Raw genomic sequence first — 24,103 nt, 5'->3', positions numbered from 1 at the left:
ACAACAACATCCAGCAAACGATGCATAAAAAGGACTCACTTTAAAAACAGATGTGGTGAGACACGCAGCGCACAGGGAGCCGCTGCACATCTGTGAACATCTGTGCACACGTCATCAGAGGGGACCAAGGTCTGTTAATGGCGCATTTCCACTAGCTCGGTACGGCTCGGTTTGGTTGTGTTTCCATTACAACCGAGTATCACTTGGTGCCTCCTGGACTTTGCCGGAGTCGTCGTAACACGGCTGCGCGACCAGAACAACAACATAGGAGGAGGATAGCATGGAGGACATGGAGGCGCTCGTGTTGCTGCTCGCCCTGTGGCTGCTGCTCGCCCTGTGGCTGCTGCTCGCCCTGTGGCGGCTGCTCGCCCTGTGGCGGCTGCTCGCCCTGTGGCGGCTGCTCGCCCTGTGGCGGCTGCTCACCCTGTTGCTGCTGCCCGCCCTGTGGCGGCTGCTCGCCCTGTGGCGGCTGCTCGCCCTGTGGCTTTTTGGTGCACAGAGAGCCAGAGAAGACTCCTGGCCGCCAGACAAAACAGGATTGAAAAGTGACGACACTCATCAGCCAATCAGTGGAAGGCAGTCGGCTGACGTCACGTTTCAGTAACGCTTCGGCCCGCTTGGAACCAGGGCTGAGGTGATACGGAAAATCGTGCCGGTTGCAGGTACGGCGTGCTAGTGGACACACGCAATAGCGCGCCGAGCCGAAGCGAGCTGGTGGAAAAGCGCCATTAATGTACAGCAGCAGACTGAGGGGAGGGCTGAGATGGGATCTGAGCTGGATGAGAGGGTGAAGAACATTCAGTAGAGCTCAGCCTTTCAGAGCAGGGAAGCTTGTGGAAGGTTAGTGGCTGCAGAGGAAGGCCATGTTCAGTGTGCTGCACCCTGACACAGCTGGACAACACAGATATAAAACATCTGGATCTGTGCTGCTGATGGCCAGCTGTTATCTCACATCAGCTGACAGCAGCTGGAGCAGAGCCAGATACAAAGAGGTGCTCCGTAGGCTCCGGGCCACCACAGCCCAGCCCCCCTGCAACCCCTCTGCAGCCCCCCAGCAGCCCCTCTTCCGCAGCTTCTTCACACTCGTCTCTTCGTGTCAGTGGAGTTTTACAGTGATGAGTTCTGCAGACATGTGCAGGTCTGGTCTGTGTGTGTGTGTGTGTGTGTGTGTGGGGTGGGGGTGGGGGGGAAATAACGTCAGTGATCTGAACAGTCAGCTGTCAGCCAGCTGCTCCAGCTCATGCATTGGACATCTCTGCCTTGCTGAGGGCGATAGCCAGCTCCAGGTCCTCCTGCTCCTGCTGCCTGAGCCTCTTCAGTCGCTCCCGCTCTGCTCGCTCGCTCTCCCGCTTGGCCCACTCCAGCTGCTGAGCCTCGTTCCCCAACTGCAGAAACACAGCAGAAACACACGGCTGCTTCAGACTCCAGGCTCCATCCAGATGCAGCAGTAGAAAGAGTCTTTCTGGATCAATAAGCCTTTTCCCAGGAAGGCCTGCCCTGACTTTGCTGACTTTATGTCGAACGGGTGTCAGATAGAGCACACAAACCTGTTATTTCTCCACATCATTGCAAGAAGATAGAAATAAATACTATGTCCAAAGCTACTGTGTCAGCTTGACAAACTTCTGTTTCAATCATTCAAGTGTTCAGTCTTCTGGAATCCCCTAAACTGTGACCAACACACAGGGAATTATGTGATGGAAATATCTTTGGATGTTACAGATTTCTCTGAGCAGTTACTATTTGCCTTGATGTCAGCTATGCACTGTGCTGGTAACAATTTACCCTATTTTCCGGAGTATAAGTCGCACCTTTTTTTATAGTTTGGCTGGTCCTGCGACTTAGAGCTAGGTGCGACTTATATATCAAAATAGAACATGTTTTTAAATGTTAATTCATACTGACTGACATGAACCAGTAAACATTGCTACCTACAGCCGTGAGAGGACACTCTAGGCTTGTGACAACCATGTGCTAACAAAGAAACCTAATCGCCGGCTGAAAGCAAGATGGCAGAGCTGGAGGAAGGAGTCCACAGGTGGGTGGTGGAACAGCGTGCTGCCGGGAGGGGCTGGTCAGCGGTGCGGTCACGTCTCCACGCCCTGGTACTCGCCACGGAGATGAATAGAAATGACATTGCAGGCGGCCTTCTTGGTGTTACCGCTTCATGCAACGTAACCGCCTCTCTATCAGAGCACGGTGTGTCAGAAGCTGCCAGCAGACTTCCAGGCCGAGGTCGACAGTTTCTGTGAGTTCATTGAAAAGCAGGTACATGAACACAGCGTGTCACCGGATCATATTATAGACATGGTGGAGGTCTGCTCTTGGTCTTGGATTTTGTGGAATAAATTTCTAAATAAGTGCGACTTATAGTCCGGAAAATCATGTACCAGTATTATGACGACTGCGATGCTTTTCAGAGGTATAATATCTTCTTGTTGTGTGTGTGCATGAAGAAGTCGGGCCCCCGAAGTGCCCTTCTGCTTTACCACGGGGGCATCTTCAGAAAAAATCTTACTTAAGACTGGAAAAGTGGTGCTCAGAGCTTAGTTTGTTTACTTCACTTTATGAAAGAGAAATATTTTTTTTTCTTTTTTTAAAACTTAGCAGCAGGCCTCTGTAAGGTTCTGAACATCTAGAATACAAACATTAATTAACAACAGATTTCCAACATGTTATTTTGTTGGATCAATCTCTTACCTTGACTTTATCAGGTCCTGTGAGAGATGGGTTATAAAAAAGAGAAGTTAAACACCAGGAAACAATCAGTGGATCCACGCTAGTTTACAGCACAGCACACACTTTAAAGGGAAACCTGCAGACTTTCAATGCAGTCCTCTGAACACTGCCTTTAACCAAGCTGGCCTGGAGGTTTTAGTTGTTTCCCCTGCTTCAACACACCTGATTCAGATCAACACATCATTAACAGGCTTGTGCAGAATTTAACAATCTGTTGAATAGATCCATTTAATCTGAATCAGGTGTGATGAAGCAGGGAAACATCTAAAACTTGAAGGACAGCGGCCCTCCAGGACCGACTTTGGACATCCCTGCTGTACTATCCTTACACTGGGAGCAAGGGATTTTACTTGCTTCAAATTACAAACTAATAAATGTGACAACAAAACCAAAAATCCTTGTAATTGTTGCAGGAGCTGCGGGGGAGGCAGACACCAGTGGTGAAACAGAACCATCAGTGAACCCCTTCAAGTAGAAAGCAGCCACACTTGAGTGTTGCACATGTGACATGCAGATGGATTCATCTGTTGTGTTCAATGGTTTAAACTGTGTTGTGCATCATGAGGAACCTTAGAAAATCTGCTCAGTTGCCTTGTTTTCCTGCCTTCAAACATTCTGCCCAGTGATGGTGCTCATACACAGGACTGATGAATAACATGTCCCCCCACAGTTATTGGAAGCTATTTAAGTAGCGTAGCAGTGGCTACAATAAGCAGGATATGATGATAAGGCTAAATGCTGACTTGAAACACATTGCAACCAATAGTGACACAATTATTTGACTAATGAACCCAGTGTAAAGTAACCACATTAAATGTGAGGTGAATGGAACAAATGCTATTGTGTGATGGTTGTTTCAAAGCAGACGGTGAGGCAGAGTGCTTAGAGGAGCTGCTGTCAGGGTGTAGAAAGAAGGATGGGGTGGAGAGTGGTAGAAAACAGACAAAGACATGCACACCAGGAACAAAGAGCAAGTGTAAAAGGGATCCCAGCAGCAGATGCACATGGAAAAGCCATGCAGGGCCAAAAGACTGGAGAGCTGACGGCTGAGTGGTGATACTGCTGTTCCTAATGTTTGGTAGCTCCATTCAGCCAATCAGACACAGGTATTTTCACCAGGCAAAAACACACTGTACTGAAATGTGAAATGCACAAATATTTAGTTAGTGTCGACTGAATGGCTGTTGGAAATGGGAGTACTGGGCTGGTGTGCAGAGTGGGAGCATCCTGCCAGCACACGGCTGGTGTGAGGCCTCTTCAGGTTACCTACCCCACAAACTTCTTCCTGCCAGCACAGGCTGGTGTGAGGCCTCTTTAGGTTACCAACCCCACAAACTTTTTCCTGCCAGCACAGGCTGGTGTGAGGCCTCTTTAGGTTACCAACCTTACAAACTTCTTCCTGCCAGCACACGGCTGGTGTGAGACCTCTTCAGGTTACCAATCCCACAAAGTTCTTCCTGCCAGCACACGGCTGGTGTGAGGCCTCTTTAGGTTACCAACCCTACAAACTTCTTCCTGCCAGCACAGGCTGATGTGAGGCCTCTTTAGGTTACCAACACTACAAACTTCTTCCTGCCAGCACACGGCTGGTGTGAGGCCTGTTGCACATGCACCATGTGGTACCAACACACCAACTGTATAAGATCCCTCATCCGGACTGGAACTGAAACAGTTCAATGAAGTTATTTTTACAGCACTACTTCCACTGTCTCTGCAGGAACCTTTAGATTGTCTCCTTTGTTTTCTGAGTCACTCTCCCTTCAAGCAAAGTGAAGGATTATGGGTATGCAACCAATGAAGACGGGCTTCGTCCAGTGCAGTCCTCCAAATGTCGAACAGTACAAGAAGATGCTGCATGCAGGTCAAATGTTGACTGGTTGAAAGTTAGCTTGAAAATGAAGGTGACCAACAACAAAAGATTTCCTCATCAAGAAGAGACGTGAAAAACAATCAAGGATAAAGAAGCACATTTGAAAAGCTTAGTTTTTATCATAACAGCTCGAAAGCTAAAGGACCAACAACAGCAGCAACACAACCAAAAACAGCCCATAGCTTCCATTTTTACACAGATTTATGAGGCAGGAACTCCCGATAAGATGGAGACCTTTATCTGCAAATCTCCAGCAGAAGCAGAAGCACGCTGAGACCTTTAGTTGTCCATCATCACATACAGACTTTGGGCTGTTGGTCAAACGAAACTGCACGCCACTATCAACTCTTGTTTTCCAATTTCAACAATCAAGAAATGATAAAAGCTGACTCGATGAAAAGACATCTGGACAATGGCTCATTCTCATGAACCTTTACATTCAAATCAGGTTTCTCAAACCCCAGCTGGTGGAGGTGGATGGCCACCCTTCCTGGTTCTGGTTCTGATGGCCACCCTTCCTGGTTCTGGTTCTGATGGCCACCCTTCCTGGTTCTAGTTCTGATGGCCACCCTTCCTGGTTCTGGTTCTGATGGCCACCCTTCCTGGTTCTGGTTCTGATGGCCACCCTTCCTGGTTGTAGTTCTGATGGCCACCCTTCCTGGTTCTGGTTCTGATGGCCACCCTTCCTGGCTCTGGTTCTGATGGCCACCCTTCCTGGTTCTAATGGCCACCCTTCCTGGTTGTAGTTCTGATGGCCACCCTTCCTGGTTCTGGTTCTGCCAGAGGTTTCTTCCTGTTAAAAGGGAGTCGTTTCTCTCCACAGTCGCCTCAGGCACGCTCAGGACGGGAGATTGGACTCCCGTTTCCTTAGCTAGGAAATAGTTTTTGAATTGGCTCTATATGAATGAATTGGATTATTTTGAAATTAATTCATTGAATTTGATTGGATTATGATTACAATGAATTGAACTGCAATTGGCTTGAATTGGACTTTATTATTGAAGTGCCTCGAGATGACATTTGTTGTAATTTGGCGCTTTATAAATAAAACTGAATTTAATTGAATTGAACTCCTCATTCTCTTTTTGTCCCAACAGGTAATCAGAGCTTGATATGAGTAAGTTTGTCCAATTGTCCCACACGTGTTGGGGCCACACTCTGTGTGAAGACGCAGTAATGATGAAGATGCACGGCTTACATGTAAGAATCAAGCTTGTCTAACATCTTTACAGAGCAGCCTTTGGGGGGCTCAGCAGTCTCCAGTGGTGTCAGGGACTGCTGGTATTGCTGTAGAGCCGGGGGGCCTTGTGTATACTGACAGTATCACCAATCTCAACTTACAGCACTGAAGTCTGTAAAAGCCGAGGCCGAGTCTTTAGGAAGTTTACTTGATGCAGAGGATGGGGCGAAGGGGTCCTTTCCGCTGAATGGGTCTCCTGGGCCCTTTTTACTCTGGAACGGATCAGTGACATCAGAGCTGAAGGGCTGGAAGGGGTCACATGGTTTGGAAGAATCTTCGGTGCCACTTATACCAACTGGTGTTGTTTTCCCTGAAGACAGAAAAGATGGAGGTGAACATCATCAACTGATTTTTGAATTTTTCCATCAGCTCAATAAATTCAGACGACTTGAACACACAGAAGCAGGCTGACATGCTGCTGGTGCCTCCATCATCCACTGTCAGCAGATCACATTTGATCAAAACAGAAAAAGCCCATTTCCATGTTTCTCTTAGCTCTGCTCCTTTATATCCAGCTCAGATATACCACACATTTCACATTTTGATGAATTAAGTCATAAATACTGGCTTCAAATCTTTCAAAGTCAGCAGGAACAAGCTTCAGAGGAACCAGTCCCTGTTTTAGGTTCCTGAAACATTCACGTGCTTCTGAGTCAAAGTCAAACAGACACTCACTCTTTGATCTTGTCATTTTCCAAGAGAAGTGATTGGTCAGGAGCTTCTACATGTGTTAGAAGCAACTTGATGACACTGGAAACTCTGACTTTCAGCTCCACACAGCTCCCTGCATCTCCCTGATAAATCCCCCTGAAAGGTTATGTGATGTGATATTGAAGTTAAGACGTAGACTCAGCTCACTTTAAAGAGAAGCAAACAGATACATGGAGATAAGCCATTGTTAACTTAACTCTTTAACTGCTGGATATCAAGCAGAGATAACTCCCAGGTCATCTCAGAATAATGAAAATGAACTGAGGCTCATTATCCATACGGTTCTTTATTCCATTGTTCATTTAGGTTTAGGAAACAAAAAGTGGATGAGCCATAGGTTTCCTTGTGTTTGGTTTTAATAATGAGATGACCAAACAATCCTCAGATTCTCTTGGTCTAACACGTGCCCGACACTGCGGGACTCAAAGCCGGGCATTTACAAGCTTTGATGCTTTTTTTCCACCAGCGGGCTAAAGGCCATCAGTCCAACTCACCATCCAAACCTTTTCTTACTTTATTATTTACTGATGAGCAGTGCTTTTTTTGGGTTAATCATGTCTTGTCTATTTCTATCTTCAGTCAGCGACTCCACCCACACACCACCTTCCCTTTCTACTTCTCCGCCTGCCTGCCCCGCCCAGCAGGATGCTGCAGAGGTGCCAATGACACCAAACACAACCCGTCATGTGTCTTGGCTTCATGCTAAATGTGCTCTTTGGTTTTAAAGCTAACCATGCACTCAGACACCGTATTATCAGTAACAAATAAAAAGAGGAATAGGACTTTTGACTAAGATGAGTGACTGCGTCGTGAACTTCTCACCACTGGGCGGTTTGGGTCTGGGAGGGACGCTTTTCTTCGGAGGCAGAGCTGGTGTGTCACTCTTCCTGGTGAAGGGGTCATCCACAAACACTGGCTGGAATAATACAGAGAGATTGTTAGTGGGGCCAGCACAATGCTTTTCAAATGTTCCAGCTACAGTTGTACCATCAGTTCAGCCCCAGCTGTGAGCAGGCCTCATGTACAAAGACTGAAGTGGAGTTCCTACTGAAACATGGCGTAAGCGAGTGATGGGTCCGGCAACACCGATGCGTCAGCGCATGTGTCGAGCTCAAAGAGCAAAACCCCGTGTCGGTGCGCGTGTCGCTTCAAGACCGTCACGTGACCGATGCAGCATCGCCGGGCACGCGCCAAACTGTGTTTAACAGGAATCTGTCAACGGGATGCATCTCTGCCAAAACAATCATTCTTCATTTCAAACGGACATCTTATCTACAAGCCAGAAATGAGCCAGAAAGAAAAAGAAAAGTTTCTGCCGTGTGGGACCATTTTGACCTTATATAAGGCATTTGTTTTTATTTCCTTGTTGTTTCATCCTGTTCCTCCCAGTTCCCACCTGATCTATCAGAATTCAAATCCATTTCAAAGTGACTCAGTTTAAATGATTTTATTTTCGGCAGGTTTAATGTCACATTTGTTCGACAGAACTGTCCTACATTAATAAAAGCACCTCTTCAGTGCTGAGGCATTACAGAGCCAGGCACGGAAATCAGAATCAGAATCAGAATCAGAATCAGAATCGCTTTTTATTGCCAGGTATGTGGACACACACTCCAATTACACCTCACTCTCTTTAGTGCAACAATTACAAAAAAATAGACAAAAAAATAGACATAGAACAAGATTACATCAGAAGTGCAAATTGGTGCATGGTGCAAGGATGAAACACTGAAGTCCGGTTTTAGCTGTTTAACACAGAGACAGCCTGAGGGAAGAAACTGTTCCTGTGTCTTGTTGTTTTGGCGTACAGAGTTCTGTAGCGCCTTGCAGAAGGGAGGAGTTTAAACAGTTTGTGTCCAGGGTGTGATAGGTCTGCAGAGATGTAACCTGCCCGTTTCCTGACTCTGGACAGGTACAGATCCTGGATGGAGGGCAGGCTGACACCAATAATCTTCTCTGCAGACCTTATTGTCCGTTGCAGTCTGTTTTTTTCCTGTTTGGTGGTTGATCCGAACCAAACGGTGATGGATGAACAGAGAACAGACTGAACAATGGCGGTGTAAAACTGGATCAGCAGCTCCTTAGGTAGGTTGAGCTTCCTGAGCTGCCGCAGGAAGTACAACCTCTGCTGGGCCTTTTTGATGGTAGTGACTGTGTTGGTCTCCCACTTCAGGTCCTGAGAGATTGTGGAGCCCAGAAACCTGAAGGATTCCACAGCAGACACTGCGTTGTTGGTGATGGTGATGGGTGGCAGAGTGGGGGGGCTTCTCCTAAAGTCCACTGTCATCTCCACTGTTTTTAGCGTGTTCAGCTCCAGATTGTTCTGACCACACCAGCAGACCAGCCGTTCAACCTCCCGTCTGTATGCAGACTCATCACCGTCCCGGATGAGGCCGATGACTGTTGTGTCATCTGCAAACTTCAGGAGTTTAACAGACGGGTCTCTTGAGGTGCAGTCGTTGGTGTAAAGGGAGAAGAGCAGTGGGGAGAGTACACACCCCTGGGGGGCACCTGTGCTGATGGTCCGGGTGCTGGATGTGATGCTCCTCAGCCTCACCTGCTGCTTCCTGTCAGTCAGGAAGTTTGTAATCCACTGACAGGTGGAGGAGGGCACAGTGAGCTGGGTGAGTTTGTTGCGGAGGATGGCTGGGACGATGGTGTTGAACGCCGAACTGAAGTGGACAAACAGGATCCTGGCGTACGTCCCTGCAGAGTCGAGGTGTTGCAGGATGTAGTGCAGTCCCATGTTAACGGCATCATCCGCTGACCTGTTCGCTCGGTAGGCGAACTGCAGGGGGTCCAGCAGGGGGTCTGTAATGTCCTTCAGGTACCCCAACACCAGTCTCTCGAAGGACTTCATGACTACAGATGTGAGGGCAACAGGCCTGTAGTCGTTCAGTCCTGTGATGGTGGGTTTCTTGGGGACCGGGATTATTGTGGAGAGTTTGAAGCATGAGGGGACTTCGCACAGCTCCAGGGATCTGTTGAAGATCCGGGTGAAGATGGGGGCCAGTTGGTCAGCGCAGACCTTCAGGCATGAAGGTGACACACCGTCTGGGCCGGGTGCCTTCCTGATCTTTTGTCTGTGAAAGACTGACAGAACATCCTCTTCACAGATCGTGAGTGCTGGTGGGGGGTCAGAGGGGAGAGGTGGCAGAGTGGCAGGTGTAGCGTTCTTGGGCAATTATATATGCATCAAATATAAGGATTTATCTTAAACCTCGAATTAAGGGCACCACCTACCGTTATTTTAACTTTAAGTTACAGTCAGGGAGGAAAACTGTTAAAATCTTACGATCCTGGTATGTTAAATTAATAATCAATTAATAATCAGTTAATAATCAATTAATAATCAGTTTCATATCTCGCTACTTTCGTGAAAGTTCTCGTTTGGTTGGACAGACATTACGTAAAGAAAGCATACGACACAATCTGTGATTATAACATATATATATATAGATATATGAACTATTTATTAAAATGATATGACCAAAACATGAACCTTTAAAACAAACAGGAGATGCATTGAATATGAGTGATTATATAAAACACTTAGTGAATGGAAAATAAAATATGGGGAATGGGGAGATACTGGATGTATTCAAATAGTTTAGGTTGGCTGACTATTTGACGCTAAATACTGACATTTCGGATTAATTTATCATTCTGTGAAAGCCTCGAGACATCCATCAAACCCACTTTAAGGTGAAAACGGGTCGGTCTTACTGTGCTGAAGTTCTGCTTAGTCAGCTCGGAACACGGCAGCGGCCACGCGGGGTCCGAGGGGATTTCTCTTCCGCTCTCTGGGCCTTCCTGGTTGTGGTGGCTGACTTTAGCGGACTTCTCAGTTGCTTCTTTTCACCGGGAAACGGGAACGATGGTGCCGAGGACTGTGGTTAGATGATCGAATCCTCCGAGTGTCAGAGTTAGTCCGTTGCTTCTCTGATGAAGTGAACTTAAGTTCACAGAAGATTAATAACAGGTTGCTTGGAGTTGGCTTTCTGGGTAGGAAAACTTCATTCTGTTCTTATCTTTGTTCGGGTCTTTCTTTCTCGTCTCCGGGGTCTCACTGGGTTCTGGAGGGCTTCCTTCCGGTCGTCCTCTGCATCGCTCATCCTCACGTCCTTCCGTTCTCTTCTGAGATTATGGGAAAACTCCCAAACTCTGGTGAGCTCTTCTCTCCTTCTCAAGCCATCTCCAACTCTCTCTGAGCAACTGTTCTCTGCTCAAATCTCCTTCTGAAACTCTGGGTTGGAGCTCTTCTGGAACAAGAGGCAAGAAGCAAGAAGCAAGAAACAAGAAGCCAGAGTTTTTCGCGGGCTCCGGGTTTTGACTCTCGGAGGCGGGGCATGACGTAAGCTTACACTACTCTTTCAGCCAATGATATGCCTGAACTGTGGTGAATGTCTGCCTGGGTGTCTGTGTAAGGTGATCTGTTTTGCGTGGGGATTTCTGGATGAGACAAAGAAACTCTTATTTCTCCATTACTCTGTCTCATAGAACATTTGTCTCGGTGATTCTGAAAACACTACATCTTGTTAAGATATGCAGATTAAAGATATAACATAGACTTGCAATATAAAGACATCAAAATAACACACAACGTAATTGATGATTATGACTTTCAAAATTCAGATGAATATCTATGAAATCGTGACATATGAATAGTGAACCACACAATGTTAATTTTCTGTGTTAACAATGGGGATAGCAAACAAATACCAAATAGATACCGAAGGGACATCGTTAAAAGTTAATAGTTGCATGTATCTTGTCCATTTTACTGAGTCCTCTGGGATTTAAATGTTCAACTAATCAACACTGCAGACCACTAGGGGGCAATGTGGTTCCATCAGGCAGGTTGGGCATTTTCCACCAAGATCAGTTCTTTGTCAATATTTAAGCCAGAATCGTACAAATTGTCTCTATATGCGTCTTGTGATCAAGCTGGAAACCTGAAAAAAATTGTATACGGTTATCAAACACATTTAATATAGTTTTAAGGTTCGACTAAAAGTGAGTCTTAGTGAAGTCTTCTCAGTTCTTGTGTAGCCATCTGGTCGGTCTCTGGTGGAAAAGGGTGTTAAAATGTCAACCGCGATTTATGGTGAAGATAAGATAGTGAGGTCTCCCACTTTTCCAACAGAGAGATCCTTTGTTCATTCGAGTTTTCCAATTTTTATGGCAAGTGTCTGTTGCTTATTTTTCACTCCCAAAAGCTCTTAAGGGTGTTGTAAATTAGGCAGTTTCTGTCTCTTTTTCCTTTATGGAAAGAAAATGAAGATCTGTTTTTTATCCACATACGTAAACATCCCCCACAGGAATGTTGGTTTTGTCAAAGTTTGAAAAACTCTTAATCCACACGGCACTGTGACTGCTACACAGGTGATGTCAATGGGGGGGTTGGGGGGGGGGGTGGAGAGGTGTGAATGTGTCAAACCTGCAGTAGAACACATTCAGCTCGTCAGCCAGTTGATGATTCGCTGCAGTGTTTGGGGATGGTCTCCTGTAGTTGGTGATGGACTGCAGGCCTCTCCACACTGACGCTGGATCGTTGGCTGAAAGGCTGTTTTTAATCTTTTCAGCGTAGCTCCTCTTGGCTGCTTTAACCTCCATTGTCAGCGTGTTTCTGGCCTGGTTGTACAGGACTCTGTCCCCACTTCAGTAGGCCTCCTCCTTGGCCTGACGAAGTTGCCTGAGTTTTGCAGTGAACCAGGGTTTGTTGTTGCTGTATGTGCGGAAGGTTTTGGTGGGCACACACATGTCCTCACAAAAGCTGATGTAAGATGTCACGGTATCAGTCAGTGAGGCCACAAATAGGACTACACCAGGAACAGACACAGGGAGGCCGAAAGAGACATTTTATAACGTCCTCATGGTCGCTTTATTGATAGTTAATTCATATTATTATTACTCATTTTCTTGAATAAAAATTTATTTTAAAAAAATCCCTGCCCTGCCTCAAGGACAAGTCCATAAGCATCCTCGCATTCACAACCCCTTCATTTTGATTTTTACATATCAAAGATATTTAAACTTTAATTAAGATATGAAATAGTCCATCCATCCATCCATCCATTATCTTCCGCTGGTCCGGGGATCGGGTCGCGGGGGCAGCAGCTTGAGCAAAGAGACCCAGACGTCCCTGTCCCCGGCCACTTCCTCCAGCTCTTCTGGGGGGACCCCGAGGCGTTCCCAGGCCAGCCGAGAAACATAGTCTCTCCAACGTGTCCTGGGTCTTCCCCGGGGCCTCCTCCCAGTGGGACGGGCCCGGAACACCTCACCGGGGAGGCGTCCAGGAGGCATTCTCACCAGATGCCCGAGCCACCTCATCTGACTCCTCTCGATGCGGAGGAGCAGCGGTTCTACTCTGAGCCCCTCCCGGATGACCGAGCTTCTCACCCTATTTCTAAGGGAGAGCCCAGACACCCTGCGGAGGAAACTCATTTCGGGCACTTGTATTCGCGATCTCGTTCTTTCGGTCACTACCCACAGCTCATGACCATAGGTGAGGGTAGGATCTCGTTCTTTCGGTCACTACCCACAGCTCGTGACCATAGGTGAGGATAGGAACATAGATTGACCGGTAAATCGAGAGCTTCGCCTTCTGGCTCAGCTCCTTCTTCACCACGACGCCGCACTGCAGACGCCGCACCAATCCGCCTGTCAATCTCCTGTTCCATTCGTCCCTCACTCATGAACAAGACCCCGAGATACTTGAACTCCTCCACTTGGGGAAGGATCTCATTCCCGACCCGAAGAGAGCATTCCACCCTTTTCCGGCCGAAGACCATGGTCTCAGATTTGGAGGTGCTGATGGTCATCCCAGCCGCTTCACACTCGGCTGCGAACCGCTCCAGTGAGAGCTGAAGGTCACGGCCTGACGACGCCAACAGAACCGCATCGTCCGCAAAAAGCAGAGACCCGATTCTGAGGTCGCCAAACCGGACCCCCTCAACGCCCTGGCTGCGCCTAGAAATTCTGTCCATAAAAATTATGAACAGAATCGGTGACAAAGGGCAGCCCTGACGGAGTCCAACCCTCACAGGAAACATGTCCGACTTACTGCCGGCAATGCGGACCAAACTCTGACACCGGTCATAAAGAGACCGAACAGCCCATATCAAGGAGTCCAGCACTCCATACTCCCGGAGCACCCCCCACAAGAGTCCCCGAGGGACACGGTCGAACGCCTTCTCCAAGTCCACAAAACACATGTAGACCGGTTGGGCGAACTCCCATGCTCCCTCCAGGATCCTGTGGAGGGTATAGAGCTGGTTAACTGTTCCACGGCCAGGACGGAAACCACACTGCACCTCCTGAATCCGAGATTCGACTATCCGGCGGATCCTCCTCTCCAGTACCCCCGAATAGACCTTACCAGGGAGGCTGAGGAGTGTGATCCCCCTATAGTTGGAACACACCCTCCGGTCCCCCTTTTTAAAGAGGGGGACCACCACCCCGATCTGCCAGTCCAGAGGCACTGCCCCCGATGTCCACGCGATGCTGCAGAGGCGTGTCAACCAAGACAGCCCCACAACATCCAGAGCCTTGAGGAACTCAGGACGGACCTCATCCACCCCCGGGGCCTTGCCACCGAGGAGTTTTTTGACCACCTCGGCAACCTCAGCCCCAGAAATGGGAGGTCCCACGTCCGAGTTCCCCAACTCTGCTTCCTCATCGGAAGGCGCGTCGGTAGGACTGAGGAGGCCCTCGAAGTATTCCCCCCACCGACTCACGACGTCCCTAGTTGAAGTCAGCAGAGCCCCGCCCTCACCATACACGGTGTTGACGGTGCACCGCTCCCCCCCCCCTGAGCCGCCGGATGGTGGACCAGAATCTCCTCGAGGCCGTCCGGAAATCGTTCTCCATGGCCTCCCCGAACTCCTCCCAAGCCCGAGTTTTTGCCTCAGCAACCGCCGAGGCTGCGTTCCGCTTGGCCTGTCGGTACCCATCAGCTGCTTCCAGAGTCCCACTGGCCAAAAAGGCCCGATAGGACTCCTTCTTCAGCTTGACGGCCCCCCTCACCACTGGGGTCCACCAGCGGGTTCGGGGATTGCCGCCACGACAGGCACCGACCACCTTGCGGCCACAGCTCCGGTCGGCCGCCTCAACAATGGAGGCACGGAACATGGCCCATTCGGGCTCAATGTCCCCCACCTCCCCCGGGACATGGTTGAAGCTCTGCCGGAGGTGGGAGTTGAAACTCCTCCTTACAAGGGATTCCGCCAGCCGTTCCCAGCAGACCCTCACAATACGTTTGGGCCTGCCAGGTCTGACCGGCTTCCTCCCCCACCAGCGGAGCCAACTCACCACCAGGTGGTGATCAGTTGACAGCTCCGCCCCTCTCTTCACCCGAGTGTCCAGGACATACGGCCGCAAGTCCGATGATACGACTACAAAGTCGATCATCGAGCTGCGGCCCAGGGTGTCCTGGTGCCAAGTGCACATATGGACACCCTTATGCCTGAACATGGTGTTGGTTATGGACAATCCGTGACGAGCACAGAAGTCCAACAACAAAACACCACTCTGATTCAGATCGGGGGGGCCGTTCCTCCCAATCACGCCCCTCCAGGTCTCACTGTCATTGCCCACGTGAGCATTGAAGTCCCCCAGCAGGACGAGGGAGTCTCCCGGAGGAGCACTCTCTAGTGCCTCCTCCAGGGACTCCAAAAAGGGTGGGTACTCTGAACTGCCGTTCGGTGCATAGGCACAAACAACAGTCAGGACCCGTCCCCCCACCCTAAGGCGGAGGGAGGCAACCCTCTCGTCTACCGGGGTGAACCCCAATGTACAGGCGCACAGCCGGGGGGGCGATAAGTATGCCCACACCTGCTCTACGCCTCTCACCGCGGGTAACTCCAGAGTGGAAGAGAGTCCAACCCCTCTCGAGGAGGCTGGTTCCGGAGCCCAAGCCATGCGTCGAGGTGAGTCCGACTATATCTAGCCGGAACCGCTCAGCCTCGCGCACCAGCTCAGGCTCCTTCCCCAGCAGAGAGGTGACGTTCCACGTCCCAAGAGCCAGCTTCAGTAGCCGAGGATCAGACCGCCAAGGTCCCTGCCTTCGGCTGCCGCCCAGCTCACATTGCACCCGACCCCCATGGCCCCTCCCACGGGTGGTGAGCCCGTAGGAAGGGGGACCCGTGTCGTTTCTTCGGGCTGTGCCCGACCGAGCCCCACGGGCACAGACCCGGCCACCAGGCGTTCGCCGGCGGGCCCCACCCCTGGGCCTGGCTCCAGGGGGGGGGCCCCGGTGACCCGCGTCCTGGCAAGGGAACACGGCGTCCAAAAGTATCACTATATGAAATAGTACGATATAAATTACAATACCTTCAATTATATCATTGTATAGCCTATGCTAGGTCATTAAACCAGTAAGTCAGTTGAGTCTGTCATTGGGTTGCTGGTAATGATTTTTTAGATCCAGGAGGTGTCAGTATTGAGCAACACAGTATCAATACAGTTTGGCAGTTTGGTGTCGAAACGCTTCATGACGCCTCATCGACCCATCACTAGCGTACGCTCAAACCCAAATGCCCCCCTATGCACAAAAATATCCGGATGTATGAATCGGTGCGCATGCATCAATCCAAGCACATTTCCTTTGTACATCCCAATCAACGTGGAATTGAGCGCACATGTCGGAGCACCCGACTCCTGCCTGTCCACGCCCCTACTTAAATATGCAAATCATATTTAAATGAGCCCTGCACCTGTTATTCCCCTCTCTGTACGATCAGAAAATAAAGAAAAAAGAATGAATAAGACGGGAAAAAAGAAGAACTTAACGGAAAGCGAGATGTCGGTGCTACTTTCTGAAGTGGAGGCGCAAAAATGTGTTCTTTGACACTGTGGGGAATAATGGGGAATAATATTACACGAATATTAATATTTACACGAATAAAGTTACTCACCAAGAAGCCAATCATCACGCACAGTGCCACCCTGTAAGTCTGTTCCCAACAATGCTGTTACTCAGAATGTATGAATCGTGCGTTGAACCAGGCCACCTCGCCACAATGTTGGTTAATTCCATTTACGCATCACATATGATCTGTACATCGATCTAATGAAAATGTTTCCTGTTAACATACAAATTCATCATGTGATGGCGCTTTTATAGCAATGTGTGTGCAGTCGATAGCTCCAATTACAAAACCGGCTCTCGCTTCAAATTGAGCTTTAATGTTGGCCTGTTGAACTGCATTGTGGGAATTTGATACACGTGGCTGAGATGCGGATAATTCTGTCCCACACGGCTGGCATGGCTCGGCTCAGGGTAGACTGGCACAGTCCCAATCGGTTGACCAGCTCCCTCTGGAATGCCCCGGTTGCTATAGGAACCCCAGTGTGCACATCACCTGTGAGCACAGGCAGCGCATGGCTCCTCGCTGTGTTGCGCTCCAACGCCGGCCGCAGCTCTGCGCACAGTTCCAGGAGGATTTCCCTCAAAACGGTTAATGAGTCAGTCGCCATCATATGCCAGCAAATCCTCTCTGTCTCTGAACACACGCTCTCTTCGAATTGCACCATTTGCAAAGTATTCTAAAACTGCTAAAGCAGCCATTGTTTTTAATGGTATGCATTGCACCACTTTGTGCTGCTTTTATATCCACTCGTGTAACTGCAGACACATGGGTGTGTTAATTTTTTATCAGTATTAATTGTTCATGTATCTCAAATGTGCACATCACTGTCTGAGGACTAATTGTTTTCACATTTATTTATTCCAACAGTTTCCCAATATCACCTATAAGTGTCTCCAAAGAATCAACAGCTGTAGAAAAGTGCGTACGCCAGCCCTGAAGCTGGCTAGAGGCACCGCACATTTACACGGTCATTTCACTCTTGATACATCTGATCGTTGACGTGAAAACGTATGCCACTTTTCTGTGCGTATGCCACTTTTCTGTGCGTATGCCACTTTTCTGTGCGTATGCCACTCTTCTGTGCGTATGCCACTCTTCTGTGCGTATGCCACTTTTCTGTGCGTATGCCACTTTTCTGTGCGTATGCCACTCTTCTGTGCGTATGCCACTTTTCTGTGCGTACGCACCCTTTGTACATGAGGCCCCAGGTCTGAAGCAAACAGACTAACACCACACAAGTCTTCAGGTGGAGACTGCTCACTGATGTGGTCCATATCAGAACATTTAGAGTGCTGGTTTAGTCAACAGAAGAGCTTCTAGTGAGGACATAACAAATGTGAGGCAGCTGCTCATTTGGATTCTTAAAAAGGGGTTCCCCAGCTGAGGGCAGAGCTTATTACCTTATAACTTCACAGGGGGCTGTGAACTGACACTGCTGAAGGGGAATAATTGAAGGAATGGACTTTGCTCATAGCTTGTAGGTCTCTGGACAACTGACAACATGTAAGTGTGTTCAGAAACTAGGAAAAATTGTACCACATTTCATAGTTTCACTTTCTACTTGTGCCAGTACCTTCTGGTAGTCTGGCAGCCAGCCGGCCCTTCCTTCAAAAGAGTCTCTGGGCTTGGACATGTGGCTGAAGTCTGCAAATCCAGTGGAGCTGTTTGTGCTGCTGCTGCTGAACGAACTGCTCCCAAATGGGTCTAATGAGCCAAACAGGTCTGAAAATAACAAAGTCACAGTTCATTTCTATCCGCACACTTGAATTATGAGCCGACTTAATATGTTCAACATCACTGAGAGCACTTATCAAACTTCATGCAGCAACACACATATTGGATAGCCTGTCATAGCTTTTTGTCAAATTCTTCCAAACTTTTCTATGAGCTGAACTTAATATATATCAGCAAGCAGTGTAATCGCACCTTCGTCTGCTCAGCTGCTGTTTTAACACAAACTGTTTCTCTTGTTAGTTCTAAGAAAGTGAATTCTGTTGGGTTGGTCAGCAGCTGCAAGACAAACTGAGATGATGCCTTGGAAACTTTGATCTCCAGTGTGACTCTTGGGGAGCTGGACTGGAGCCCTGACACCAGGTAAACTAAAGTAGGCCATGGTTTTAATGGTGTTTGAAGATGTTCCACTTTGCCCACTCTTTCAAGCTGACCTGCAGTGTGAATGTGTTTGGAATAAAGTTAATATGCTGGAGAAAATCAAACAGCTTTGCCTGTGCTGCAAGGAACAAATTGTTGACTGGAAGAGTTCAAAGCTCTCAGAAACACTTGGTTAAAATAGGACTTCAATCTATCCTCAACTGGAAACTGTTCTACCACTGCGTAACAAAGCCTTAGAACTTGAATGGAGTTATTCCATGTTGGACAGTAAAGAGCTCCATCATGTCCACAGGTACAGGGATGGAACAAAAAGAAATCCTACCTGGTCCTCTGGGCTTTGGGTGGCTTGAAGAAAATGGATCAGTGCCTGTAAAGTGACCAGTTTGCTGCAGAAAACATACAACAGACACTCTATTATTCAGAAAATCACAACAGTTCCAGTCAAACTCATACATGTCTTCTTGCTAACCAAAATCTGAACGCCTACAAGGGAAAATACAGTGATCCAAAAGTTCCATAGCTCTGTATGGTGTGAGTGTTGCTGTTCAGATGCTGGTGCTTCTTCATGCAGTTTGGAGGTGACTGAGGTCGTGGCAGGAATGCAAAACACTCAGCTCCTCTGTCCTTTCTGCTTGAATTCTTGCAGGACTTGACCAATAAAACACAATTCTTCATCAGTCGGCTTCCATCTTTCTTTCTTTCTGACGGACCAACTCTGCAGGATGGAGCCTTGTCATGGAGCATTTTTTGAATGAAGTTTCCACCATGAAGTTGAACTCAGATTGGTCCTTTCCCTGCCATCTCCTCTGGTCCTTTACCTGCCATCTCCTCTGGTCCTTTACCTGCCATCTCCCTGCTCCTTTACCTGCCATCTCCCTGCTCCTTTACCTGCCATCTCCCTGCTCCTTTAACTGCCATCTCCCCATGTCCTTAACCTGCCATCTCCCTGCTCCTTTACCTGCCATCTCCCTGCTCCTTTAACTGCCATCTCCCTGCTCCTTTAACTGCCATCTCCCTGCTCCTTTACCTGCCATCTCCTCTGGTCTTTTACCTGCCATTTCCCTGCTCCTTTACCTGCCATTTCCCTGCTCCTTTACCTGCCATCTCCCTGCTCCTTTACCTGCCATCTCCCTGCTCCTTTACCTGCCATCTCCCCTGGTCCTTTACCTGCCATCTCCCTGCTCCTTTAACTGTCATCTCCCTGCTCCTTTACCTGCCATCTCCCTGCTCCTTTACCTGCCATCTCCTCTGGTCTTTTACCTGACATTTCCCTGGTCCTTTACCTGCCATCTCCCTGCTCCTTTACCTGCCATCTCCCTGGTCCTTTACCTGCCATTTCCCTGGTCTTTTACCTGCCATCTCCCTGCTCTTTTACCTGCCATCTCCCCATGTCCTTTACCTGCCATTTCCCTGCTCCTTTACCTGCCATCTCCCTGCTCCTTTACCTGCCATCGGCCCCATAGCATCACTGATGGTGGAAATGTGCTGGTTTCCTTCAGCCGCCCATCTTTCTGTGTTTCACCGGAGCAAACTAAAGTTCCAGCATCGTTTCCTTGGTGATTCATCTCTGAGTCTCTCTTCCATCCAAGCATCCACAGTCCGTGGCTGCTTCTCTTTAGCCTTTGTGACCTGCTTTTCTTCTCTTCAGGAGTTACTGATGCTTTCCTTTGGCTTCTCTGGATGAAATCCCATTTCCTTCAGCTGCTTCCTTACAGTCCATCGGCTCCTGTTTCTGACCGTTTGTTTTTCAGTTCTTTTGTTGAACATTTTCTATTTTCAGACATCATGACTTTTTTGTCCTGACGTCTTCCTCGGTGGACCTGTATGTTTCCTTTTTACAACCTTCCCGTTTTGTTTGTACTGGCTCCAAATATTAGAGCCAGCTGACAGGGAACATCCAACATCTTTTTGCCCCACTCTGAGTGGAATTCTCTTCTTGAAGGAGTTTTGGAATCTTTTCTATTGTTTCCCCTGACGGCTCTCTTTTCAGTCTCATGTTTCCTGTCCATCAGCAACAGCTCCTCATGCTCTGCAACAACTCTCTTTGATCTGAACACTCATTTGCACAAGTGATTCCTTCATGTTTCCCCACTTTAAAAAAAGTAGGGGAAAATTACAAAGCCATATAATGAAAGCTGCTAAATGAAATGTTTTGTGTCTTTCAGAGATTTTTCCTCCAAAGTAAACTGAATGTGCACCCTCCAAGAGTCGGAATTCCAGATTTATTTGCAAAACTCCTCACATCTCAGGTAGGTTAAGTAAGGTTTTTTTAAAGTATGTCGGAAGTTTTCTGAGATGCAGGGCCAAAATCATTTTGAACTGTAAAGTTTGACATTTCTCTTTTCTAATCAAACCAGTATATGGAGTTAACAAAGACATTAAAGCCCAAGTTTATTGTAGGATTTCAGATAGCAGTGGTGCTGACTCTGAAAACCAGTGCAGTGTACCTGTTTGTTCTTCATACTTAACTGGGCCAAGAATCAATAAGTGAATTGATAAAGGACTGAATCAATACACAGCATTGATCATTGCATTGGAATCAATAAAAGGTCATTCATTCCTATCAGTACTGAGACCAAAGCATTCATTCATATACAAGTACCTTGGATGGTAAAGTGGCACTTTTATTGAAGGGGTCCTGTGGGGAGAAAGGATCCATCTTTGTGGTCTTCTTGAAGAAATCTTCGGAGGAAGTCTTGAATGGATCTGCCTCTTTGAACGGGTCTCCTCCAAAAGGATCTGTAGCACAAACAACTTCAGTTACTGAAACTCACTGTAGTGTGTCTTCAGCTTTTCACTAACCAAGCAGCACGGCTGGAAAAGCATGGAAAGGCTCAGTAACAGGCCAGATCCTGAATCTGCACAAGTGTATCCACATCACAGCAACAAATTTACTGTTGTGAATGGGATTCAGAATTTTCATTTTGAATTACACTTTACGTTTTCCAAATCACGCTGTGATTTCCACTTCCATGGAATGTCTAGTTTAACACAATCCCTGCCAATGTGGAGTGTGTCTGGTCCCTGCAGAATAATGACTTAATCCGCAGTCTGCCTGTTCTCTTCAACAGGACCAACAGGAGCAGCAGGACCAACAGGACCAACAGGAGCAGCAGGACCAACAGGACCAACAGGACCAACGGGACCAACAGGACCAGCAGGACCAACGGGACCAACAGGACCAACAAGACCAGCAGGACCAACAGGACCAGGACCAACAGGACAAGGACCAACAAGACCAACAGGACCAACAGGACCAGGACCAACAGGACCAGGACGAACAGGACCAGGACCAACAGGACCAACAGGACCAACAGGACCAACAGGACCAGCAGGACCAGCAGGACCAACAGGACCAACAGGAGCAGCAGGACCAACAGGACCAACAGGAGCAGCAGGACCAACAGGACTAGCAGGACCAACGGGACCAACAGGACCAACAGGACCAGCAGGACCAACAGGACCAGGACCAACAGGACCAGGACCAAAAGGACAAGGACCAACAAGACCAACAGGACCAACAGGACCAGGACCAACAGGACCAACAGGACCAGCAGGACCAGCAGGACCAGCAGGACCATTAGGACCAACAGGACCAGGACCAAAAGGACCAGGACCAACAAGACAAACAGGACCAGCAGGACCAGCAGGACCAGGACCAACAGGACCAGGATCAAAAGGACCAGGACCAACAGGACCAACAGGACCAAGAGGATCAGCAGGATCAGCAGGACCAGGACCAACAAGACCAGGACCAACAGGACCAGCAGGACCATCAGGACCATCAGGACCAACAGGACCAACAGGACCAGCAGGACCAGCAGGACAAACAGGACCAACAGGACCAACAGGACCAACAAGTCCAGCAGGACCAACAGGACCAACAGGACCAGCAGGACCATTAGGACCAAAAGGACCAAAAGGACCAGGACCAAAAGGACCAGGACCAACTGGACAAACAGGACCAACTGGACAAACAGGACCAACAGGACCAACAGGACCAAAAGGACCAACAGGACCAGGACCAACAGGACCAGGACCAAAAGGACCAGGACCAACTGGACAAACAGGACCAACTGGACAAACAGGACCAACAGGACCAACAGGACCAACAGGACCAAAAGGACCAACAGGACCAGGACCAACAGGACCAGGACCAACAGGACCAACAGGACCAGCAGGACCATTAGGACCAACAGGACCAGGACCAAAAGGACCAGGACCAACAAGACCAACAGGACCAGCAGGACCAGCAGGACCAGCAGGACCAGCAGGACCAGCAGGACCAGGACCAACAGGACCAGGATCAAAAGGACCAGGACCAACAGGACCAAGAGGATCAGCAGGATCAGCAGGACCAGGACCAGCAGGACCATTAGGACCAACAGGACCAGGACCAAAAGGAACAGGACCAACAGGACCATCAGGACCAAAAGGACCAGCAGGACCAGCGGGACCAGCGGGACCAGGACCATCAGGACCACCAGGACCAACAGGACCAGCAGGACCAGCAGGACCAGCAGGACCAGCAGGACCAGGACGAACAGGACCAGGACCAACAGGACCAACAGGACCAAAAGGACCAGCAGGACCAGGACCAACAGGACCAACAGGACCAGCAGGACCAACACTAACAACAGGACCAACAGGACCAGCAGGACCAACAGGACCAACAGGACCAACAGGCCCAGCAGGACCAACAGGACCAACAGGACCAGCAGGACCAACACTAACAGCAGGACCAACAGGACCAGCAGGACCAACAGGACCAACAGGACCAGCAGGACCAGCAGGACCAACAGGACCAACAGGACCAGCAGGACCAACGGGACCAACGGGACCAACAGGACCAGCAGGAGCAACAGGACCAAAAGGACCAACAGGACCAGCAGGACCAACAGGGCCAGGACCAACAGGACCAGCAGGACCAACAGGACGAACAGGACCAGGACCAAAAGGACCAACAGGACCAACAGGACCAGCAGGACCAGCAGGACCAGAAGGACCAACAGGACCAACAGGACCAACAGGACCAGCAGGACCAGCAGGACCAACAGGACCAACAGGACCAGCAGGACCAACGGGACCAACGGGACCAACAGGACCAGCAGGAGCAACAAGACCATTAGGACCAACAGGACCAGGACCAAAAGGACCAGGACCAACAAGACCAACAGGACCAGCAGGACCAGCAGGACCAGGACCAACAGGACCAGGATCAAAAGGACCAGGACCAACAGGACCAACAGGACCAAGAGGATCAGCAGGATCAGCAGGACCAGGACCAACAACACCAGGACCAACAGGACCAACAGGACCAGCAGGACCAGCAGGACCAGCAGGACCATTAGGACCAACAGGACCAGGACCAAAAGGACCAGGACCAACAAGACCAACAGGACCAGCAGGACCAGCAGGACCAGGACCAAGTGGACCAGGATCAAAAGGACCAGGACCAACAGGACCAACAGGACCAAGAGGATCAGCAGAATCAGCAGGACCAGGACCAACAGGACCAGCAGGACCATCAGGACCAACAGGACCAGGACCAACAGGACC

At 49.0% G+C, this 24,103-nt stretch overlaps 1 protein-coding gene across 5 annotated transcripts in view; it reads right to left on the bottom strand.

The window, feature by feature from the left end:
* Positions 1–256: 256 nt before the first annotated feature.
* LOC142400017 (epidermal growth factor receptor substrate 15-like 1) overlaps positions 257–24,103 on the bottom strand; it is a 142,878-nt gene continuing 119,031 nt past the window's right edge. For 4 of the 5 annotated variants that reach the window (XM_075484570.1, XM_075484573.1, XM_075484571.1 and 1 more), the window contains 7 exons: positions 21,147–21,283; positions 18,867–18,930; positions 18,006–18,154; positions 7,383–7,476; positions 5,998–6,159; positions 2,701–2,717; positions 257–1,385 (listed from right to left, as the gene is read on the bottom strand). In XM_075484570.1, coding sequence (XP_075340685.1) covers positions 1,239–1,385; positions 2,701–2,717; positions 5,998–6,159; positions 7,383–7,476; positions 18,006–18,154; positions 18,867–18,930; positions 21,147–21,283 — 770 coding nt within the window. In that variant the 3' untranslated portion in view covers positions 257–1,238. Of the gene's footprint in view, positions 1,386–2,700; positions 2,718–5,950; positions 6,160–7,382; positions 7,477–18,005; positions 18,155–18,866; positions 18,931–21,146; positions 21,284–24,103 lie in introns of all 5 variants that reach the window. The other variant, XM_075484572.1, reaches the window with a different exon arrangement.

Source organism: Odontesthes bonariensis, chromosome 15, assembly GCF_027942865.1.
Source record: "Odontesthes bonariensis isolate fOdoBon6 chromosome 15, fOdoBon6.hap1, whole genome shotgun sequence".
Classification (NCBI taxonomy): domain Eukaryota; kingdom Metazoa; phylum Chordata; class Actinopteri; order Atheriniformes; family Atherinopsidae; genus Odontesthes; species Odontesthes bonariensis.
Note: the sequence above shows the minus strand (reverse complement) of the source record. Positions and strands in the feature narration are given on the sequence as shown.